Source organism: Hermetia illucens, chromosome 1 (genome assembly GCF_905115235.1).
Source record: "Hermetia illucens chromosome 1, iHerIll2.2.curated.20191125, whole genome shotgun sequence".
Lineage (NCBI taxonomy): Eukaryota > Metazoa > Arthropoda > Insecta > Diptera > Stratiomyidae > Hermetia > Hermetia illucens.
The window spans coordinates 59870646-59892986 of record NC_051849.1 but is presented as its reverse complement, the minus strand read 5'-3'; the positions used below and the strand labels follow the sequence as shown (position 1 = coordinate 59892986).

The 22341-nt window shown below is 39.6% G+C and overlaps 1 protein-coding gene across 4 annotated transcripts in view; it reads left to right on the top strand.

The window, feature by feature from the left end:
• The first annotated feature begins 2959 nt into the window (after positions 1-2959).
• Positions 2960-22341, top strand: part of LOC119647907 (vacuolar protein sorting-associated protein 13) — a 68856-nt gene continuing 49474 nt past the window's right edge. For 2 of the 4 annotated variants that reach the window (XM_038049246.1, XM_038049220.1), the window contains exon 1: positions 2960-3588. In XM_038049246.1, the coding sequence (XP_037905174.1) occupies positions 3489-3588 (100 nt within the window). In that variant the 5' untranslated portion in view covers positions 2960-3488. The remainder of the gene's footprint in view (positions 3589-22341) is intronic. The other 2 variants (XM_038049238.1, XM_038049230.1) reach the window with 1 other exon arrangement.

Genomic DNA, 22341 nt, shown 5'->3' with positions numbered 1-22341 from the left:
GAGCATACCGCAAGTTTCTGCTTCAGCACCTCGAGGATTTCTTCGATTGGCATATCATTGGACAGATGGTAGTTTCCAATGATGTTCGCAACGCATCTGTGCACTCTTGGTGATGGATTTCCAAGGAGTGCCTGCGTCACACGACCAATCTCCTTTCTCAACTTTTCGACTCTTTTGTTGAGTCGAAACACCCAGAATGGCAAAGTCCTTCTGCGCATACCTCTGTTATTCGCTCTAAGATGTTGGTTATGGAGACGAATAACCGTGGCAGCTGCAACGTAGATCAGGCTGTGAACCTCTGTAGCAGTAATCTCGCTAGCCAAACGATCAGCCAAAATTCTGTCAACGGCAGCAATGATGTTAGTAGTTGCCGAAGTAAACTTCAGTTTTGGGATCCTTGGCCTAGCGTCTGGGAGAATCTCAGCATACTCTGTGAATGCGACCTGGAATGCGGTCAAAGCCTCATTATAAATTGGGTCGACATCCCCAGTTACTAAGCTTCTCCTGACTACTGGATTCATGGAGTGCCTTACAGGTGGAGTACTTGTGTTACTCCTTTGACTAGTCCGGTAATTTGATGACTCCAGCCCGAGCTCAAGTGAAACCTCTTGGAAGATTTGTTGCCTAGTTGGTAAGGCAACTCGGTTGTTATTCACGATCACTCGGTACTGGTTGACGACGTTCTGTTCCGGAACATGACTTAGCTCCGGAAATCGGGTTATGAACGCGTCATGTAGTCGATGTCTGTACCCTGATGGATTCCGTTCCAAATCCGTGACACGGTAATAGGCGCGGACGATAAATTCGTTGAGTTGGCTCGTCCAAACCATACGACGCCTAGGTCTCCCGTCCCTGGTGGTTGACGGCATAACCGCCAAAACATCCAAGGGCGAAGAGCCGCTCTGATGTTGTTGAACGACCCTTAACCGTGTTGGGTACTGTCTTCGTGTCCCTGGGGTCCCATTTAAAGAATTTAAACCAAAGTCCCCAATTTTATTCCCACGAGTAATGGGGAACCAGTCAGCCCTGCAACAGAGCCCCAATGTTGCAATGCCCCATGGTTACCTCCAAAGGTAGGGAAGGTATTTGGAGGGGAGCCGCTGAAATACAGTGTAACGTCACTGCAATTCATCCGATAGGCGCGTCGATCCCTTCACCCCGGATTACGGATTTGTTAAGGAGGTTTACTCCCCCTGGACGGGAAGAATCGGTAAGGGAGGACGAACACAAAGGGAAACGTTCTGCTTGTCCGCGGCTACTTATTTACAAGATTAACTTGCGATATTCGTAGCTGACCCGGTGGGTCATGTCATTATCCGCAACCCATGACACGCGCCTGGTCGCATGCAGCTCTGCGTTTGCAACTCAGGTGAGGATAAACCTGGTACGCCAGGTTATATATATATATATAATATATTTTATATATTATATAATATATGCGGGGCTTTATATATTATATAATATATGCATATATTACGTATTAGGTTCTAATCGGACAAATGTTCACTCAAATATTTTTATATAAGAAATACACAAAACCTTTCATACAGGAAGCTTCTAGCTTCCGGTTTCCCGACTTGTTTCAAACTCTGTAATTTTCTGATGGACTGCTCTGACAACTCTGATATTATTTTCCCCACCACCTCTCATAGTACACGTAGTGCGAACTTTTGATTTACCCTTCGCGAAGCTCGATTTACTATCACTCCTCGGTCTCGAGGTTATGACCACAGTTAGATACTAGACAGCTACCTCACTCCCCCTTGCCCCTCAAGGGGGGAAATCAGTGCGAGTACACACGATTTCAAATTGTTTTGCCCTTGAGCATGAGCGAGATGTACCGAAAACCCGATCAGCTGTGCTTGACATACCGCCCGGACTTGCAAATGAATTGGTGAAATTGGCAAGTTTTTGCTTATGTATAAGTGAATACGTGAAACAACTTTTTGCTATATGGGTGAGCATGCCGTAGTACCAGAATAGCAAAAGCTCACCGATCTCTCTCTTACCAATACGATTTGACGAAGATTATGCCTTTTCCTTGTTTAGCGTCTCTGATGTGTACAGATAAGCTTCTGCAAGCACATTTGCAAGTGGGGTCATTTTTGTAAGGGTACTGCCTATAGTAGATCTACTGTGGTTATGACGGTCCCACAAAGCCCTACAGCTCCCAAGGACCCATCCTTTGACTCTGTCTCGTTCCTTAACTTTAGGCGTAAGGTGAGCCATTTCTTGCCCTCCCTCTGAGGACAATATGTAGCAAGAAATGTTCTTTTTGTACATTGTCTTTATTTAAACAAATAAAATTTTGTGTAAAATGGTTTCTAATTGATGGTGACTGTTTTGGATTGCGAAGGAAGTGAATTTACAATACCCTTTTGCGCCATGCAAATAATAACATGCAAATATTTTCAAACTAGTATAATTTCACAATTGTTATTTAAATAAGTGCCATCTGTAATCTAATTTGAAAATTTAGCATACGCGACCTCTAAGTTTGTGTGCCTCGTGTGCCTACATTATATACTTTAAATTCCAAAGTGATGTTATCACATTATATTAAGATCCCTCGGCAAATTGAATTGACATTTTGTTAATTTTTATGAATTTCGCTGCAAAAACCTTATTATGTAGGTCATTCATCCTTTGCTCTATCAACTGCACAGAAGAGCCGAGAGCTGCACCATTTTCTACCCTCGGTAAAATTTGGCTACTATGCGATGTTTCTCTAATATGCCAACCATTTCTAGAAACTTGATCATAATCAATCTGCCCATTACTGTAATAGTTTGTTTTGTTTACATCATCCCCTTACCGCACTCTCCAACTGGAATATTTGACATTTTCTCTTTGCTTATATTTCGCATCATTAAAAGCGGCCGAAGGGGTATATTTTTTTAGAAAGCTCTAGGCAGGTTTTCCGAGTTGTCAAATTGTTCAACAAACTTTTTCAGTCAGACTTCAGAATTTGGTGTGACGTTCGTGGTGTCTGACAGCAAATCTTTGGACAGTTCGTGCGTTTTCATTTTCTCGTTAAATTTTCATTGTTATGCATTGAATGTTAAATTTGCAGACGTTATAAACAATAGAAAATTGAGATACTTGCTATCGACAAAGTGAGAAACGGTTGCGGAGTGTGAAGCGCGTGAAAAACCTAAACAGCTTGCGTGTTGTTGTTGGGCTGGGCTTCTGCCGTTGAGGTGCGACGAGCCGAAGCAGTCACAGTCAGCATTGGAGCAATATGGGGGCCCCAAAATGATGTCATCATCTGCCGTGGAAGTGATTTGTTCTGAATTTATTTTCTGGGCGAGTGTAGATCTTAGGCCCAGTCAGGATTTCGGTTGTCCGGTTGTTTGTTGCTGAAGTGACTAGTGCAGTAATTCGCGATAAATTCTAAACCATCTGGATTGCGAGTGAAGTGAGAAGTGCCGGGTTAAGAAAACAGAAGGAAAGTGTAAATGCCGTAGGTAGTTCGGAAGTCCAGCAAAATGGTGTTCGAATCGCTGGTAGCAGATCTGCTCAATAAATTCATCGGCGACTACGTCGAGGATTTGGATCGGAAGCAGCTCAGTATCGGAATTTGGGGAGGTAAACTTTCCCGTTGTTTCCCCCTCGCTTTTATGGCTGTATGGACTGACATTGGAAATTGACCTAAATTCTCGGTGGCTTGGAAGTGCTGGGTCGCTTTGTTTTGGTTACATTGCTGCACGCATGAACGGCGGAAGGGGAGACGTGAGCCCCATCGAGAGGCACATGGTTTGCTACTTGCAGCTTTCTCTATTCAGTGGTTTGTTTTCCCACGCGGGTGTACACTGCGATCGCTTGAACGAATTTTCAATGGAGTCACCGAGTGCAAGCGAACCTAACAGTGACCTGCCACGCCACGCAAGCCTCTTTACCGCTTTGCTACCTCTGAAATCGCTACAGTTAATGACCTTGGTGGTGATGTAAGCGACATGCTCGCCAAACTTGTTTACATCTGGTTTTATTTTTACTTTCACGATGTGGCTTAGCCATCTCCGTTAACGGACGAATCAAATATTCTGGCGGCTGAAACCGGGTCTTCAACAAAAAAATATTTAATTCATGACGCTCAGAAAGAATTGATTTTGTGAAAATATTCTCCCGCCTTTTCTCGAATAGTACTATCGTGGCATTTGTGCCGATTGAGAGGAATAACCTGTGCAGTAGTTCTATATTTAGTGCAGTGAGGAGAAGTGGGGCAGCCTAGCGACTTAGTGCGCCTCCACAAAAAATATCCCATGCGTTTATTGCACTATAATCAGGGTTTTGTAGAAAATTCAAAATTGTTGAATTCGGCCATAGACGTTATACAATTATCATGCCTTGGGGGAGATGCCACTAGGGCATCGCAAGTTGGTGTTTGGGTCGAAACGCTTTGAGTGACACTAACATAAGACCACGTGCTATAAATGATTAACGTGAAAACCATCGGATCTATTGTCTCCAATTTTGAGGGTAGGCATGGTGACCGTAAAAACTTGCACAGGCGAGAGGCGGATGGTTTTTTCGTTGGAATTAAGGAGTTCCCCTTAAATTAAAAAGTATAATCAGTAATGGAATCTAAAATTTTATCGGCTGCCCGCCAAAATAAAAAATCTATCTTTTTTCGCTTTTATATTAATAATTAATAACACTTAGGCGCGATTCAACTAATCTGCTGGTTACGAGACCCAAATTTGAAAAAATGCCGACCTTGCGACGTCAAAATTGGTAAACCTGCTGGGTATTCTGGCAGAGCTGAGTACAAGATTATTTGTTTAGCTTTGCCCGGTAGATTTATCTTTTTCCCGAGAGATAGAAAATTGCTTTGATTACGTCGCGTGTTGTTGACAGCGAACTTCAAGTGCATATAGGTTGCTGAATTTTAGGAATTATTGCGCGACATTGAAATTAGAATAGTTATGCGGTTTTAATTTGCATGGTTAAAAAGCTGGAGGAGAAACTATGTTTGTAGCTTCTTAAGCAAGGAAAAGAAGCTGTTAGAACTCAGTTTCACAGACTGTGCTGTAATCGAGTTGAAAGAAACTTGTGGATAACTGTGCAAATGACACTGTCCTAAGGCTAGGAGAGGAGAAATAAAACTGTTCCTAATTCTGGATTCGATAAATTATTGATTTTTCAATAGACAAGGTAAGGATTTTTGATTCTTTTAGGAAATAATAGAAACTCAGGTCAAAGAATGGAATGATGGCATTAAAACCAAAACTAAATTCTTTGACTGGAGAACGAGGAATTGAACATACGGATATCCCATGCAGAAACAATTAATTATGCTAATGGCTTACTTAGCTGAATTAGGTAGAACTATTTATAAGAGCCTGAAATTAAAAAATGTTGGAGATAAAGCCGTAAGCTAGTCTCTAAAGCTGATAAAAGGCAATCTAAAATAAATTATTTCTTCACTTCCATCATTAGAAGCGATATTCATGCAAATTTACATATTTTTCCCAGACATTTCCTCCGTCATATGATATTTCAGCCAGATCTCTTCTGCAGACAAAACTTTTTCTTTTTTTTCTTCGTGCGTGAATGATGCACGAAGTTTCCTGCCAATATCTTCGCTCCTTGATTTTCGTTATGAATCATGACGGCTGGGGAGGGTGAGTACCAATTTCTCCAAACAATTAGTTCCTTGATTCTCAAGAAATGGAGTTCCAATTGTCACACAGGCACCCGGTCCAATCAAAATCGATGTAGCCTTGCCCACAAGTGATACCTAAGTCCAGTGTACCTCTAAGGTAACGTAACACACGCTTTGCAGCTTGCTAATGACTGGTCCCAGAAAGTGATTATATTGACTTAAAATAATGGTAGCGTGCGCCATATTAAAGCGAATTGGTCCGATCGTCTGCCTTCGATAGTTTCGTTTCTGTGTCAAATAGGTGATGATGATATTTTGAATCGATCCAATATGTTTAATATGCATCCTCATACCCTCGTGGTGACTGTTGTATTGCGGGAAAACTCGACTCTCAAATAATATGATATGTTGGCTTAGTCATTGACCTGAAATTTCCTCAGGAACTTGTAGAACTAGTCGATTCTTTCGCGTTTTCTTGAGATAATCAAATAGACGATGATTATAAGCCTGCATTCCCCGAAGTTGGTTCTGCCCCAAAGTGTTCAATTTTTCGTTGGGCGCTGGTGCCTACTTAGATGATAGACTTCGTTCTTTGGAATTTACTCGGAGACCTTGGCTTTGTTGAAAATGTTCTTGGATTCTTACTACATTTCAATGATGAATTTTCAAATTTTCTTTGTCTATTCTATATGAATTTCTTCACCGTTGCAAAAACAAAGGATGTTGGAAAAGTTCCGCTCCAACAAATATCAAACATTATTTCTGGATCAAACGGGGCAGATTTAACTGGAACCCCGTCTTTGCATGCGATATCTGGATCATCAGTGGCATGGTGCTCTGTAGACTACCTGGTTTTGCTTTGATTACCTTTGCTCGTCTTCCTTGCTTACACTTCTTCGCAGTTGTAACTTCAGGAATTGGAACCACAGCTGTATGACGTCAACGGTACCTTTCGTCAACATGTTTTCCTCGATTCTCCTCCAAACTTCTGATTCATCTTCTTTCTCGACGATAATCATCTGCTCCGAATAAAAATCATTATATTGATCTTTTTCTCCCTTTGGAAACTTTTTCAAGAATTGTACACCACCGGAAATTTCCAATCTCTGGGATTCAAGCTCTGAAAGCCTTGAAATCCGTGGCGAACCCCAGCAACACATTTTCTGTGCACATGACTCAAACTTGCCTGTGCTTTAGGTTCAACAGATAAACCATACTCTTGAAAATCTCTCCCATCAATTTTTTGTATGGAGTTTTCCCTTTGAATGAAACAATAGGTCAGCGATTCCTGATGAATTTCACAATTAAGATTGCTTGTAGCGAAAACGAGTGTGGAGGCCTAGATCCGTAGAGATTGGGCTGTGTCAACTGAACTGCGATTTTTCGCCTGATTACGCCATTCTGAATGTAGGAAATCTATCTGTTTGTTGCGTTGCATCTCGATCATGGCTTTAAAATTCTTGAATTCGCCGAATACTTCCTCCATTGGTATACACTTTTCAACTTTTTCTAAAATTTTCTGGACGTAATGCATTCTTTCGCCTGTTTCGGTTCGGCTGAAGATTTTCCCAGAAGTATGTATGGCATTCACGTTTACATTATTTTCGCACGGTTCAGGTTTCACTTTAACACCACCTACATAGCTCCAATTTTTTTTTTATAAAAATATTAGTAACCTTTTTTTATCGTTTACTTAAATTGCACTTGGCCCCATAACCTGGTCACAAGGATCGAGAAATAAAGTCCAATGCACTATTAATTAAAGTAAAAGTTTATTAGTGACAAATTACATAAAGAGTGATATTTGCTGCCATGCCAAACGACAGAATGACATTGAGCTTGGTTATATAACACAAAAATACGAGTAATAAATACCCATTCTTTGTGATTCACTTTTCTCATTACTTTACACATTAACAATTCTTTCAATAAATACATACATATCCATAATTAATCTTACATGAAATTCTTTTGAAATGTACTCACAGATCTTTTTTGTGGTTATAAAAAAATGAAATTAGAAATGATAAGAAATTAGAATTAGCTAAAACTATTTCTTATAATTGAAATAATTAAAACTTGTTGTCTCTTTTTCATTGGTGTGAATATTTATTCTTGCAAATACCGATATTTCGGGAACCAACAAGATTAGCACTGATGAAGGGAACAAGTGGTTCCCGAAATATCGGTATTTGCAAGAATAAATATTCACACCAACGAAAAAGAAACAAGTTTTAATTATTTCAATTAATTAATCGTTGGAAACACCGCATAATTTCACTCAGATATTTCTTATAATTATCAAGCTAGTACTGTATTAGGTTAGGGCAAAAATGTACAACATATTTCGCTCAAATGTGGAATCGTGATTACCACCGTATGTGGTGGCAATTGACTTAGTGGAAGAAAATTTGGCTTGCGTCGGTGCCCCTTTTGTTCAGATTGTTGAGAATGTTTTGTGGAAAACAAAACCTCATTAGAATCTCTTTACTGTCCAACTGTCTTTTTGATCTTTTGTTTACGGACATAGATATCTTCAACGGATACTGGCCTGAACGCGAAAGTGTGTGGGATTTTTATTTACTAAAACTATCTGCTACTCTGCCTCGCAGAACCACCGTAAGGTAGTACATCATTGATTGGAGTTACTACACCTCAGCTAATAACCGTAATGAGGTCATCTCGTGTGAAGGCCGTTTGTTTGGGTTTTTTGAGAATTATTTTGAAGAATTGAATAAGGGTACCAATACGAATTTATTTATATTTGTTAATATTATTATATTATTGCTCATTATTGAAATACATGACAACTTATCCACCCATCTACAAAAAAAAGTGTTTTTCGGGGTGCCGTGCGCATCTCAAAGGAAAGAGTAAACGGCTTTTTAACGTATGGTTACGGCAGGGCACTGGTGGCAGTGGGATTTGTATTGTGACTTTCCGTCGGACAGCAGTCGACTAAGGTGTGAATGAATACCTGAGTCAAATTAGGGTAATAATCTCGGGCGAGCCCAATGCTGACTACATTGTCTCCTACAGTGTACTGTAGTGTACCGTTACGGTCTTGAATGGAGTGCTCTAACACACTTCAAGGCCCTGATCCAATATGGAATGTGCCAACGATTATTATTATGGCGCGGTTCGTAAACTAGGCTTGTTAGAAAATATCAAAAGGTAAATATTTGGTAGTTTATTAAACTTTTTTCCGTAAATTATGGTGTTTTTTAACGCCTTCTTTAATGTTTAAAAAACGGCCAATGAATCGCAATTATCCTGGTTTGCGAATCGTAGAAATATGTTTTGAGTAAGTCGTGAACATTTCAAAGAATTTCGTTGGATAGATTTTATGCTATGCGTGGCACCCGATCTTCAACATGTAGTTTCACGCATCTAAAATGGTTACTAACCACAAAATCTTAACTGACCGTCATTCTGTCATACGTGGTCCATAAACTTTGGTTTCTTCAAAAAAAAAAAACACATGTAAAGCCTTGACTTTAATTCTCGACCTTTTAGCGAAGTCATTCGAATGTCATTCGGAGCGGTAAATTCGTATGATACTTTACTTATTTAACACTGTAATTTCTAAATGACTCGGAGTATCGAAAAATAAGTTTGCCTAAATATTCTACACTACATTTGGATATGATTGACGGCAAAAAAATCGATTCCTCCAGTCTGGCAGACGGGATGACCCCATAATAAATACGGAATTTGGTTGAAGCGCCTAGTGATGCCAGCAGGCTAGCGGTTTGAATTAAACAGTAATTGTAAATTTTTTTACATTACTTTGGAGAAATGATTTCCATTAAGCCTTTTCTAGACGTTCCTTTTGCTGACGCCGTATCGATCATTCTCTTTTGGCGTTATTCGTTTGCGATAAAGGAAAGATTGGCTTCACGTTATAAACATACATACGGCCGTCATTTCGTCTGCCAAAATGTTAATCGATATCATTCTCGAGATGATGATTGTGGCATCATCTGATATTTTCCTGAAGGCAAAACACATCCGTTGCTTTAAATTTCGTCCTTAAACCGAGGCTGCATAGAGCAAAATGGAGTTTAGTGTTGTTCGTTCAAACGTGCAGAAATCGAAGAATACAACACTGCAAGCTATACCTGCCATAATCTCAAGCTCTTCTAAATACTTTATCAACCCGCTGACGTCTAACTCGATTTTAATAAAGGGAAGTGCATGGTTTGTGTGGAGAGTTTTTTCAATGAAATCGTAATCGTCGTAATCTAGAAGTATGATCATTCGATTAAATTTGAGTGTATTCACTGCCTTATAAGGGCTTGTGCGAAAGAAGTTAGTTGGAGTGTTCTACATTGGATTGTTTTGGTTTCTCTCACGTATGTTGTTGCTTCCAATTTGATTTTTTGATTTATCAGGGCAAAGCGGGTTAACAAGTGAGGATGCGTCCCGTTTTGGAGATTCACTCTCTCGAGTACAAGTGACGAGAATTCTACACGCACGTAGTCGTGCCGTTTATTATTCCCATTTTATATTTTGTACGAACAGTAGAAAGCCTATCCTGATTTTGCCTACTGTATAAACAATCGAATGCCTATCCTTAGTTGTGTTTCAACTACGCTAGGCTCAAGACGTGTGATTTTTGCCAATGAGGAAAAAGCACCAAGAGTCCGAGCCCCCCGACCCAAATTGGTTAGCAAAGTGGTAAGCAAACCCACGTTGGAGTTATACTTAGGTGATAATAATAATAATCGTTGGCACAACAATCCATATTGGATCAGGGCCTTGAAGTGTGTTAGAGCACTTCATTCAAGACCGTAACGGTACACTACAGAGCACTGTAGGAGGCAATGTGGTCAGCATTATGCTCGCCCGAGATTATTACCCTGATTTGACTCAGGTACTCATTCACAGCTGAGTCGACTGGTATCCGACGTCAAATCACGATACAAATTCCACTGCCGCCAGCGAGATTTGAACCGCGACCTTCCGTACGACAGCCTTGTGCTCTAACCACTCAGCTATCCGGACACACTACTTAGGTGATGGCGGGTCAAAATTTGCCACTTTTTCGGTTTGTTTGATAGCTCTTCGGGTGAGATTGTTAATAGTCAGCTCATAGATAGAGGGTTGCTGCATACATGAGAAAATCAGAGATATTCAGTAGTAAGTAGATGGGGTACTATTCTAAAGTAAAAAAAAAAATTTAGGTTGTCAATTTGTTTTATTCAGAATACCATCCCATCTTACTAACAAATGTCTCTGATTTTCTCATGCATACATTCGCCGACTGTCGGCATACTGAAACAAAAGGAAGGAAATTTTGTTTCTGAATTGGAAGAAAGTAGAGGAAACCACCGAAGAAAATGGTACTTGGAGAACAAGGATACTTTCCTCCGAGTCCGAGTGACACGATTTTAAACCAAATGGTTTAAGGGCACCACAATTTACTGTATGAATAAATTTGATTGCTCTAGTATTGTGTGCTGCGCCTGATTCGTATAAATTAGTAAAATTCGTATAAATTAGTAAATTTAGTAAATATTTAGCTGAGTTAAATACGCAGTATTTTTAGCGATTGAATTATTTGAAATAATTAAAACTTCTTTTTTTTCTATTCGCTAGTGTTATTTATTGGAATTGCAAATACCGATATTTCGGGAATCACTTGTTCCCTTCAGCGAATAGAAAAAACAAGTTTTAAATATTTCAAATATATATTTATGTTAAAAGTATTCTCTAGCTCATTCCGCTGACGGAGACAGCAAGTGGCTGCCGAAGTACGTATTCGGCACCAATAATAAAATTCATTGATTATAAGGAAGCTGAATTGTTGTTTTTTTCTAGAATTTGATTTTTTTTATTGAAATGTATGGAACTTTTAAGTCATTTGAGTATATATAACACGGTTAATTGTGTTTGGTGGTTATTTTATATTTTTAACGAAACTTATTTTTGCAAGTTCTTCCATCACCCAGACCTGGTATGCTCACGTTAATAGATTCATTTAGTAGATGATAAAACACCTACCAAAGCTGTAAGAAGTAGTTATTGTAGTAGGTGTAGACGAGGGAATGAGATACTGTGCTAAATTGGCTACTACAATGACGCCGGGGAATCACCACATATGTGAAATTTAAGGTGGAAGGAAGAACATTTCGTGAAATGTGATTTATATGGGGATCGGTGTATCCATAATATGGTGGTTAATTCGTAGGAATCTTATCTTGTAGAGTTCACTCAGCAACGGACAAGTCAATGCTGAAGTTAGTTAAAAATATCACATACCGTGTTCATTTATTCGTTCACATTTCCATTGGCTGATAAGGAAGCTACTGTGTTTTAGCATACTAGAAACGATAGCTCTGAGGTTTCACTCAATTTGCTCCCACGTATCCTCGAAGAGTAAACCCCATCAGATGATGTTCCGTTTCGGGGCCGATGTGTGTGTGGGGGCTCTTGATACCGCCGTCAAAGAACTTGTGTAAAATGCACGAATGCACCTTAGCCAAACGTGGCAACCGTGAATTCAGCTCCTATTCGAGGTGCAGTTAAAGTTTCGGTAGCAGAAACCATGCAAAATTTGCAAGTTGCTACCTCTCCGTAACATACGAATCAACATCAAAGCAATGTAGATTTGAGAGAGTGTTTCGGCGTGCCATTGTTTACCTACACTATAAAGGGGTCCTTAAGTCGATTACGCAAGTAAAACCCAATTAGCACTGATGGAAGAACTATCCGTCATATCGTCCAAAAGACAGTTCTTTTACCTATCAGCGGTAGCTACTCTTCCCTATTTTCGATTGGGATGATACCCTCGCCCCAATTCCTACCTATCCCAAAGCGATTACCATATCCAAAATACCTGCTCAGCATGCGACATTCCTCATGACGTTGGGCATATTTTTAATTGTTCAGCAGCGGCCATATCACTTACGGTATTTTTTTTTTGGCATTGATGTGGAGAATCCTGGAACGCTTTTCACCCCACTTCTGCGCATACCACCATACAAGGCCTTGTAAGAAGTAAAACCTAGAAAAATGTGCCTTCCTATTACATGTCCATGCAAGGTGTTGTAAGAACTGGTTTTGGAACTTTTCTTTTTCTATTATGATAGCACTGACAATTTTTTTTTCTGAGTTAATTCTGATTTTTCGCATCTGTTTGGGAAATCTCTAGTGCCCAACAGCGCAAAAGGAGTTTCATGAACCGCAAGAATAATAACGAAATAACTTTCTATTTAAATAAATATTTCGCAAAATTTGCAAAATTAAGCTTTGAAACAAATATTGAAAGAAGGTTGAAAACTGCATTATTTATTTTAAATAACTCAGCCATTTAGAAACTTTAAAGACCGCAACGAATACATAACTTTTTTGTGCTTTGTAGAGAAATGTAAATAATGGCAATCAGTACAGATTTTATTATAAGTTCTTGATATTGAATGCAATCTACGAAGCTTTTCACGAATGAACAAAATCATCCGAAAACTGTGGTCGTTGTTGTATGATTGAAAATGAGCTAAGAATCTAAGCAGAGAGGCATTTCCGGTGATATGGTACTTTCTACGAATATTCCCGCACTGCTGTCCCAATGCAATTCTAATTAGTCATCCAAATTAGCAGCTTGCTTGGAAGTATTTTCATTCGCTCAATTCTGTGATAAAATATCGTTACGTATGTTTGTGCGTATAAGCATACAATAGTACATATATTGGGTTGGCAGCTAATTAACTGCAGATTTTTAAAATGAAATAAAATACGTGATAAATATTTTCTCTCAAAACAAAAAAGCATAATTGCAGAATTATAAATTTTATTGTGGATTGTCAAAGATGATCCCTTTTCATCCCTTGGTATCATGATTCTAAGCTGATGGTAAGAAGTTCCAAATATCTAACATGTTTTCAGTCAGCATTCCAACCAGTTCTTAAAATTGTCACTAAGTTTCGTTGTTTACCATTGTCTTGAAGAAAGTAATGCTCTTCGCTGCCAACTTAATTTTTTTTTAAATGGTATCCCTTAATTTCGTTAATTAGTGGGTGCATACCTTAGCTTATCATGTTGTTTTCCTTATGAAGTTCGAACTCGTTAAACGTTTAGCATCTAAATGTCGTGCCTTTGGTTCAAATCCTGCGTTGGGTCATGCATTTTGTGTTCATCTTTGTACTTATCCCACTGCAGTACCCTTATCAAGTTTACGGCATTAAGTATTATGATAATGGAAATGGAGCATAGTTGGTTACATTCAAAGTGGAATAGGGAAAACATGATAACAAAGCAGATTGTACGGAATAACATGTGTTTAAATTTGTATGTACAAATATGCAGGTATCAATATATCACCGACATTGCATATTCTTTTTGAATTTGTTTAGAACGAATTTTTATTAAGAAGGAAAAAATGCCCTTCAAGGCGAGCGTCTACAGAAGATTATTTTACATCACTATTTAGTATGAAAGCTGATAGTGACTGAGTAAAGTTAAGTTCGAATAGCAGGTTCTATGGCTTTCTGCGGATATAGTGTGAACCAGTTAGATGGCAGCGAAATAAATCTTCTATATTAACCATTCTCTTATCTATAAGAGAATTTCGTACATATTAACCATTCTTGCAGATTGTTTTTTAAAATAATATTATTTTTTTTTCAAATGAAATGGAAACTTCCAATCAAAATAATGCGAAATCACCATAATTCCATGGAATTATTTTGTGTAAGCTACCAAGTTAAAGTTTTTTGTCCCTCTATCCCACCTTGAAATAGAACGGCGCTGATGGGCCTCACCCTTTAATCATTTTTCATGGGTGGTAAAGTTACGCTCCTTGGGTAGGTATTCACCAGAACTCCACTTGGATCTCTACATAACGATTAGCTTTTAGGGAGGGCTGAGTGTCTGATAGGTGGTCCTCAATATCGAGTTGGGCAGCTTGCAGCATTGCAATTGGGTTATATTTTTATATTCGGGCTTTGTTGAAAATACCCTTACGTTCCGGTTATTTGTAGTTAGTTACTTTGTAGAAGTTCCGTGCAGCAGAGATGTTAGATACATAGGTCTCAATGAGTTACTATGCATATCAAACGTTCACTTTGCATTTCATTTCCCCATTAACTTGGGAGAGCGTTGATGTACATTTCCTTTTGTCAATTTTTTATATTTTCATGGGGACTGAGGTTAGGTTCGCTACATACTCTTTGAAAATCCACTATCTGCTTTTGTACTTTAGGAGTAAGTCATATTACTAAATTTACCAAAAAGATAATTACTAATTACTAATTATTTCTAAGGTAGTTTTACAAGGTTTATTCGTTCAGGTTGTTTTTTCATGTATTGGGTGGTCCGATAAGTCCGGGCCGTTTTAACAACAACGAAGCACACCGTGATTCTTTATGACTCACAAGTGGTACAGGACTTCGTATGGAGGCTGCAGCGGCTTCTGGACAGCATCCGTCCTGACCAGGACGTGCGTGCACGTCTTCGGTTCTTTGGAGGCGCTGGCAGCTGCGGCCGATAAGGTGCACGAGGTGCACGCGCGTCCAACAACAGCGGCCGTTCACCAGCCTTCTGACGAAGCTGGCGAGCTGAAGCCTGAAATAGCCGCGCTAGTGGCCGCTGGACGTTCAGCGCTCGGGCGCCAGGTCGCGAGCTCGCCCGCGGTCTTCTGCTCGAAAAGGGCGATCGGGTAGCAGGTCGTCAGGACAACCTACGGACGGAAGCATTTGTTGGTACCATCGCAGATTCGACGAACACAACTAACCTTAATTCGTCAGGCCAAATCTCATCTCCTACTAACAACAATCTTTCGGTACTTTTGGAGGACATTACTGACTCTCGTGTTCGGGCACTCCTCCAAAAATTCAGTCAGATTACTACCCAATGTAGTCTCTCTAAACCAGTAAACCACAATGTGCAGCACCACATTAACACTACCCCCTATCTTCTCGAAGGTGCGTCCCCTACCACCCCAGAAGCAAGCTATTGCACGGAAAGAGTTTGAACAACTTATGCAAGAGAGTATCTGTAGATCCTCGAACAGCTATTGATCTTCCCCTCTCCATATGGTTCCTAAGCCAAACGGTGAATGGCACCCCTGTGGGGATTACAGAAGGCTAAACGCGCAGACTGTTCCAGACCGATATCCTATTCCACTCATCCACGACATTGCGCATCATCTCGCAAACTGCCGCATCTTTTCGACCTTGGATTTAACCAAGACATTCCAAAGACGGCAATATGCACACCCTTTGGACTCTTCGAGTTTACACGGATGACTTTCGGGCTGTGCAATGCGGCGTAAACCTTTCAAAGGTTCATTCACTCGGTCCTGCGAAATCTCGACTTCTGTTTCGTATATTTGGATGATGTTTTTGTCGCTTCTGCACTTCGCGCACAGGTGAGATTCCTCGGCCACTTCATTTCCCCTGAGGAAATACAGCCCGACCCAGATAAGGTGCAAGCGATCTCAAGCTTCACACGTCCGAAAACCGTGAAGGATTTGCGGAGGTTCTTGGGCATGCTAAACTTCTATCGTCGTTTCCTGCCCAAGGCCGCCCAACACCAGTCCGTTTTGAAGGCGTACTTGTCTGGCTCTAAAACAAAGGATACACGAGAGATTGTGTGGTCTGAAGAGGCTGTCCGCGGGTTAGATAAGTCCCGACAGCAACTGCCTGATGACAAGATACACCCCTAGCCGTTTTTGTTGATGCCTCTGACATGCGTTTCGCTTAACGGAACGATCGAGAACTGCTCGCCGCGTACTTGAGCATTAAGTACTTCCGCTTCTCCCTAGAAGGCAGGCCGTTCACAGTGTTCACAGACCACAAGCCTCTCACATGTGCTTTGAAACAAAAGCCCGACAAAGCGTCGCTCATCAACTTCGATACCTGAGCTTTATAAGCCAATTCACGTCCGACATACAGCACGTGTCCGGCAGGGATAAAATAGTTGCTGACGCTTTGCCACGTGTGTGTATAAATTTCAGGAGTTGCCCATCTTCGGCTCGAACCTCTCCCTCTGTTGCGAATACTCGGAAAAGGGACCCCGGCCATACATTCCGCGTTCAACGCGGTTCACAACGTAGCGCATCCAGGCATCAGAACGTCAAATCGGTTAGTCACCGAGAAATACTTCTGGCCCTCCATGAATAAGGACATCAACTCCTGGGCCAAAGAGTGCATCGCATGCGAAAAGTGCAAGGTTACCAGGCATGTACGAAAAGAAGTGGGCTCATTTCTCCGCACTACCAAGCGGTTCCACACCATACACCTCGACATCGTGGGCCCTTTGCGAAACTCGCGCGGTTACAAGTATTGCCTTACAATCATCGACAGGTTTACGCGGTGGCCTGAGGCAATACCTCTGAAGGGAATTACTGCGCAACCTTGTGCCGAAGCCCTCTGTCGAGAGTAGATTCCTCGCTTTGGCGTCCCTGCAGTGATCATCACTGACCAGGGAATGCAATTTGAATCCACCCTTTTCTCGGAGTTAGGTAAACTCCTGGAATTCAAACGCCAGCGAACTACGGCTTAGAGCTAGAGGCTAGAGCGTTGGCACGGAACGCTAAAAGCCGCCATTATGGCTCGCGATGATCCGTCCTGGACTCAAGTCTTGCCTCTTGTCCTACTCGGCCTACGAACAACCCGGCAAGAGGAATTTGCTGCCAGCCTCGCAGGGCTGGTATACGGGGAGAACCCAAGGCTTCCAAGTGATCCGGTCTTCGACAGGAGATCGGGTCTCACAGACTCGGGATTGCTGCGCCTGCTGAGAGACAATCTCCGCCGCATTAAAGCCACACCTCCCACACGACATTCGTCCGCACCTGCGTGCGCGCCCAAGGAGCTGGACACGTACACGCACGTCCTGGTCAGGACGGATGCTGTCTGGTACCGTGTTCTCGAGCGGGGAGAGCATTTCTTCCAGCTCGAAATCTGGGGACATAAAAAGGCTGTCTCTTATCCAGGCTGAAGCCCGTTTGTGCCCCAAATCAATGTCGCGTTCGCTTTGCCGTAACTGCGTTCCCGAGTTTAATCGCTGAAACCCCTAGGTTTCATCTGGGGGCGGAGTGATGTGGCGCAGCGGGGTTAACAACATTCCAAATTTATTTCGAATGTTGTTAATTCGATTGACAGTTGCCATCACCGCTGTTCTCCGTGGCGGAGTAGGCCGTGATTTTTAAAATAATAGTTGTATTAAAAAAAAATGAATTGTGACATTTTCAATTAACAAAAGAGATGGAAAAGTTTTGAATTACGAATACAATTTTGAAATGAAATAATTTTTAATTTAGTGTAATGAAATAAAAATAAATACTACAAAGTAAATTATTTAATATTTGATTTAATGTAGTAAAATAAAAATAAATACAAGTATTGAAGTAGAATAGGAGTCAGTTCAACGCATCAAAACAAACATTGATTTCGCGTTTCGTGCACACCAAGTGCAAATGTTGCATATTTGCAGAATGACTCACACATCAACTTTGATTGCAGCCCGCAGTTCAGCGAGATTTTTGAACAAGTTACAACGTGAAGCGTTAGAAAACTATCGGAAGAGGTTCAAATCCAAAGGCGCCAAATCGGAGGGAATGTACGACGAGGAAGCACTTCCGAATCGAGCGTTTGAACTGCTGCGATCAGACCCTTTTTGCTGGATGGCTTCGTTTCACATTTGCTGAACGTAAAGCTCCGCATTCACCGTTTGGTTCTGGTCGAGCAGTTCATAGTTGGTTATGCCCCTCTAATCCCATCACAAGCACAACATCGTCTTGAAAATCCTCAAATAGTATTTCTCGATTCGACTTGACATCGATCTAGTTGCTTCCCTGGGTTGAATCCGAGTTCGTCATAGTTGTTTATGTACATCTACCTACTTATCCCGCTCTTGTGAGCTTTTACTTGCATAGCATTACATATGATAATAGCGAAACTGAAGCACTGCCTACTCATTTCAAAAAAAGCAAATAAAACAAGGAAAAGCGACATGCTTCTCGAAAATAGATAATCACATTATTAACTACATGCAGCAAATGTTCTCACAATAAGTTAATCAATTTGAAGTTTCAAACTGATGCACTTAACTGTGGAATACATCTTGCGGATTTCATTATTTACAAACTGTACCTTATAGTTTAATTTATTGGAAATACAACTTTTTCGAATAAGAGTCTTTACTCTTGCTAAATATCTCATTCCACAAACGCATGCATCCATCGAATTTCAAGCAGCCAAAAAACATTATCTACTTGACCCTTACATCTTTAATTGACCTCAAATAATTCTTTTGGAATGTCTGTATCGAGCGACGTACAATCAAATTAGTGTAGTTTAAATTATGCCAAGGAATCCAGATAGACGTTCAAAGTTTTTTTCATAGTTGAGATGATTTTATTTTGAATATTTTTGTAATTGTAAAAATAGAACGACTTAGAACTCAAACATTTTTTTTTTTTAAATCTGAGGCAATTTTCAAAGAGAATCAGATGCTATTAGGGATGGAAGCTGCCGTACACCATACTGCCATACTTGTTCAAAGGCTATGTACTAAATTTGCATACAAGTGTTAAGATATGAAGCTCATGTTTTATAAGTGGTGCGTTCAATTAAAAGACAAAGTAATTTCCAACAATGAATAAGACATAACTAAATATTGGATTTGATTAACGGTCGGCACTTTCATTGATAATGTTTTTTACGATTAACTTTCGTACATTTTGTCTGATAAGCTTCCATATCAACAATAAATCAGATTTTTGCTTTCATTTTGAAGTATAGATTTGATAAATATTTATTTGTTTGTTAAAATTCGCTGATAGTCAAGGATAAACAAGTTGAATTTTTTTTTTCAATCATTACATCATAAACTTTCAGTAATACCGCGATTATGAATTTTAATAGTGGCAATTTCCATGAAAATACATTTCCAACATCAGCTCTTCGGCTATGTGATGCTATCTACTAGTATAAGTAGGTGTAAGGCGTACATTTCAAAAGTATTCTTATCGTTTAGACTAGATTTATCGGAAAATTGCATTTCAGCACAAAATACTGAAAATTTAGAAATTTTTTCTGACCGATTAGTTTTCTATAGAAAAGATGATCTCTAGAAAAATACGTAGAAGCCTTTTAATTTACAAAATTAAATTCGAGTAGAACATTTCATTATTCCGCTACGTCAGCATCATAAACTGAATTCGCTTTCTTCATTTCTAAGATTGCGCCCGATATTGTTATCTCCTGCTGTCGCGCTGGCGTCGTCCGTTGATGTTACTGTCAGGAATTCAGCCTTTTTAAGGTTTAATGTCAAACAAAATCTCATTAAAATCGATTCAATGTCTGTCTGTATGTCTGTTTGTTATATCCGATTTATTTAGAAATGGGTGAATCTATCGACCAATTGCCTGAATTTGAATCTTATAACGACAGACTCATAAGCGCAAGTAAACGCCAAGGAATCATCAAATTAGGGGAACTACCGAGTTATAAAAAGCCAGCGCGACAGAACGAATGCAATCAATTCAGTGTTGTGTTCAGTGGTCAGTTTTGCATAAATTTTCTTGGTCTCGGTGGGTACTGTGAGACATTTTTGTTTTGATTGGGGTTGACGGCACAAACCAGGAAAAAGCCATTGAAAAACGTGTTTGAAGCAAAAAATTTATCGTTTATTGTTTCAAAACACACAAATAATGAAAGAGAATGAAAAAGAATGAACGTTTAAGTCGATTCCGTCAGACCGTTCGACAATTCGGACGGAGCTCCTGGTCATTTTGTTACTCTGCCTCGTGTTCCTCATCGTATCGCGGCTAGTGGACGGCCTCTTTTTTGCCGACTGAGGAGTGGTGACGTGTGACGGCCTTGGATGAAGCGATTCCTACCGTAAATCAAGCGAGCTGATACTTTTTCCTGGAGTAAAATTCAATTCCACTTAATTTAAAACAGCCAAAGCAAGGTAGACGTGGCGAAAAGAAAAGCAGTTACAATCGTCGAAAAAGCAGCAGTTATTTGGCGTTTGGAAACTGGAGATTCGAATGTCAGCATTGCCAAAGAATTTAACGTAAATTTTAAATAAATATGCGCTACGTACAAATACGCATGCATGGTATTTCATTTTTTAGGTTGCACATTCAATCATTTCCACAATTTGGAAGGATCATGATAAATACAGAGCGTCTATGAGAACAATTCGACTTCGGTAAAAGTAAAAAAGGTTAGGTCTTGTAACCAATCTAGATTACACAATGCTTTACTTAAACAGTTTAAAATTAAAAGAAGCTGCAATATACCCATCAGCGGTCTTATATTACAAGCAAAAGCAGCCGATTTTCTTAGACAACTTAAATTAGAAGATTTTGAGTGCACGGTTGGATGGATACAACGATTTAGAAAGAGGCACAACATTGCTCTTGGTAAAATAAGGGGAGGAGGAGCAGATGCACCAGAAAGGATCTATAACTATTGGATAACCATAGTATGGCCAAAATGAAAAAAAAGATACAAAGCCGAAGAAAATTTCAATATAAATGAAACCAACTTTTTTAGAATGAAGCCAGATAAAACAATGAAATTTAAAGGAGAAAAGTGTATCGGAGGTAAGTTTTCCAAAGAAGATTGACTGTTGTTATAACAGCAAATACGACTAGATCAGAAAAATTAAAACTTGTGGTTATTGGCAAAGCTAAACGGCCTCGATGATGAAAAAACTCAAGAGCCTGAATGACGTCAGCATTATTTGAAGAAAATTATTGCGGGATGGGACAATAAACTTATTCGGCAAAAAAAAATTTTATTGTTCTTGGAAAACTGTCAAGCTCACCCAAATTCTACGGCAGTTCTCCAACCAATGGAACAGGGCGTAATAAAGGCAACTTCAAATCATGAAACTTCTAAAACACATCGATGAAAAAGGTGCTCCTGAGAAATTACATATCCTTGAGCACATTTTTCTAATTTGAAAAGTTTGATATCGTGTTTCTTCACGCACAATAGACAATTCTTTGGCACATGCAGGATTTATTTTGAAGGTAGCAAAAGACTCTTTTAATGAAGATGCTTTACTGCCCCTAGTGGAGTTACGTCGTCTACGAAATGATCGAGATGAGAATGAGGATAATTTATCTTTAGCTCAATGGGTCCACTCTTTAGCTGTGATGACGTGGCAACACAAGAATGTTGAAAACATTTTTCAAGTATTGATGATGAACTTGAAACAGTCGAGAATATGGCTAAACATGAAACTTTAGCTTTCACAAATCCAAATTTGAATTCAGACATAAATAACGGCGAAATGAAAGTGGATGAAACTATAGACTTCCAGCCATCTACTTTAAAGGATAAATTTTCAGCGATTCGAACGATTCAACATTTTTTTTCCATTTAATGAAACTTTGGAAGACGATAAAACAAATTTTGCTTTATTACATTTGGAAAAAGTAATTGAATGACACTTTCTAGAGAATAGGGAATCACAAAAACAAATTAAAATGAGGGTTTTTTTGTTAAAATGAAATTAAAATCATCTGAGCCATGTTGTTGAAATAAATTATGCGGAATGTATAATTTTTGTTGTACTCATTTACCTTACTCTTCTCTATCATGCTTTGGTACATGGTACATATATCCGATCAATTTAGATGTGTATGTGTATATACATGTATGAACGCAGGATGAGTATAATATTAGTATCTTCAATATGTACATATCTGGAACTTTGGAAGTGAAGAATTTTTTAGAATTTCTAGCTATGTACGAAAAGAAAAACGTGCTTAA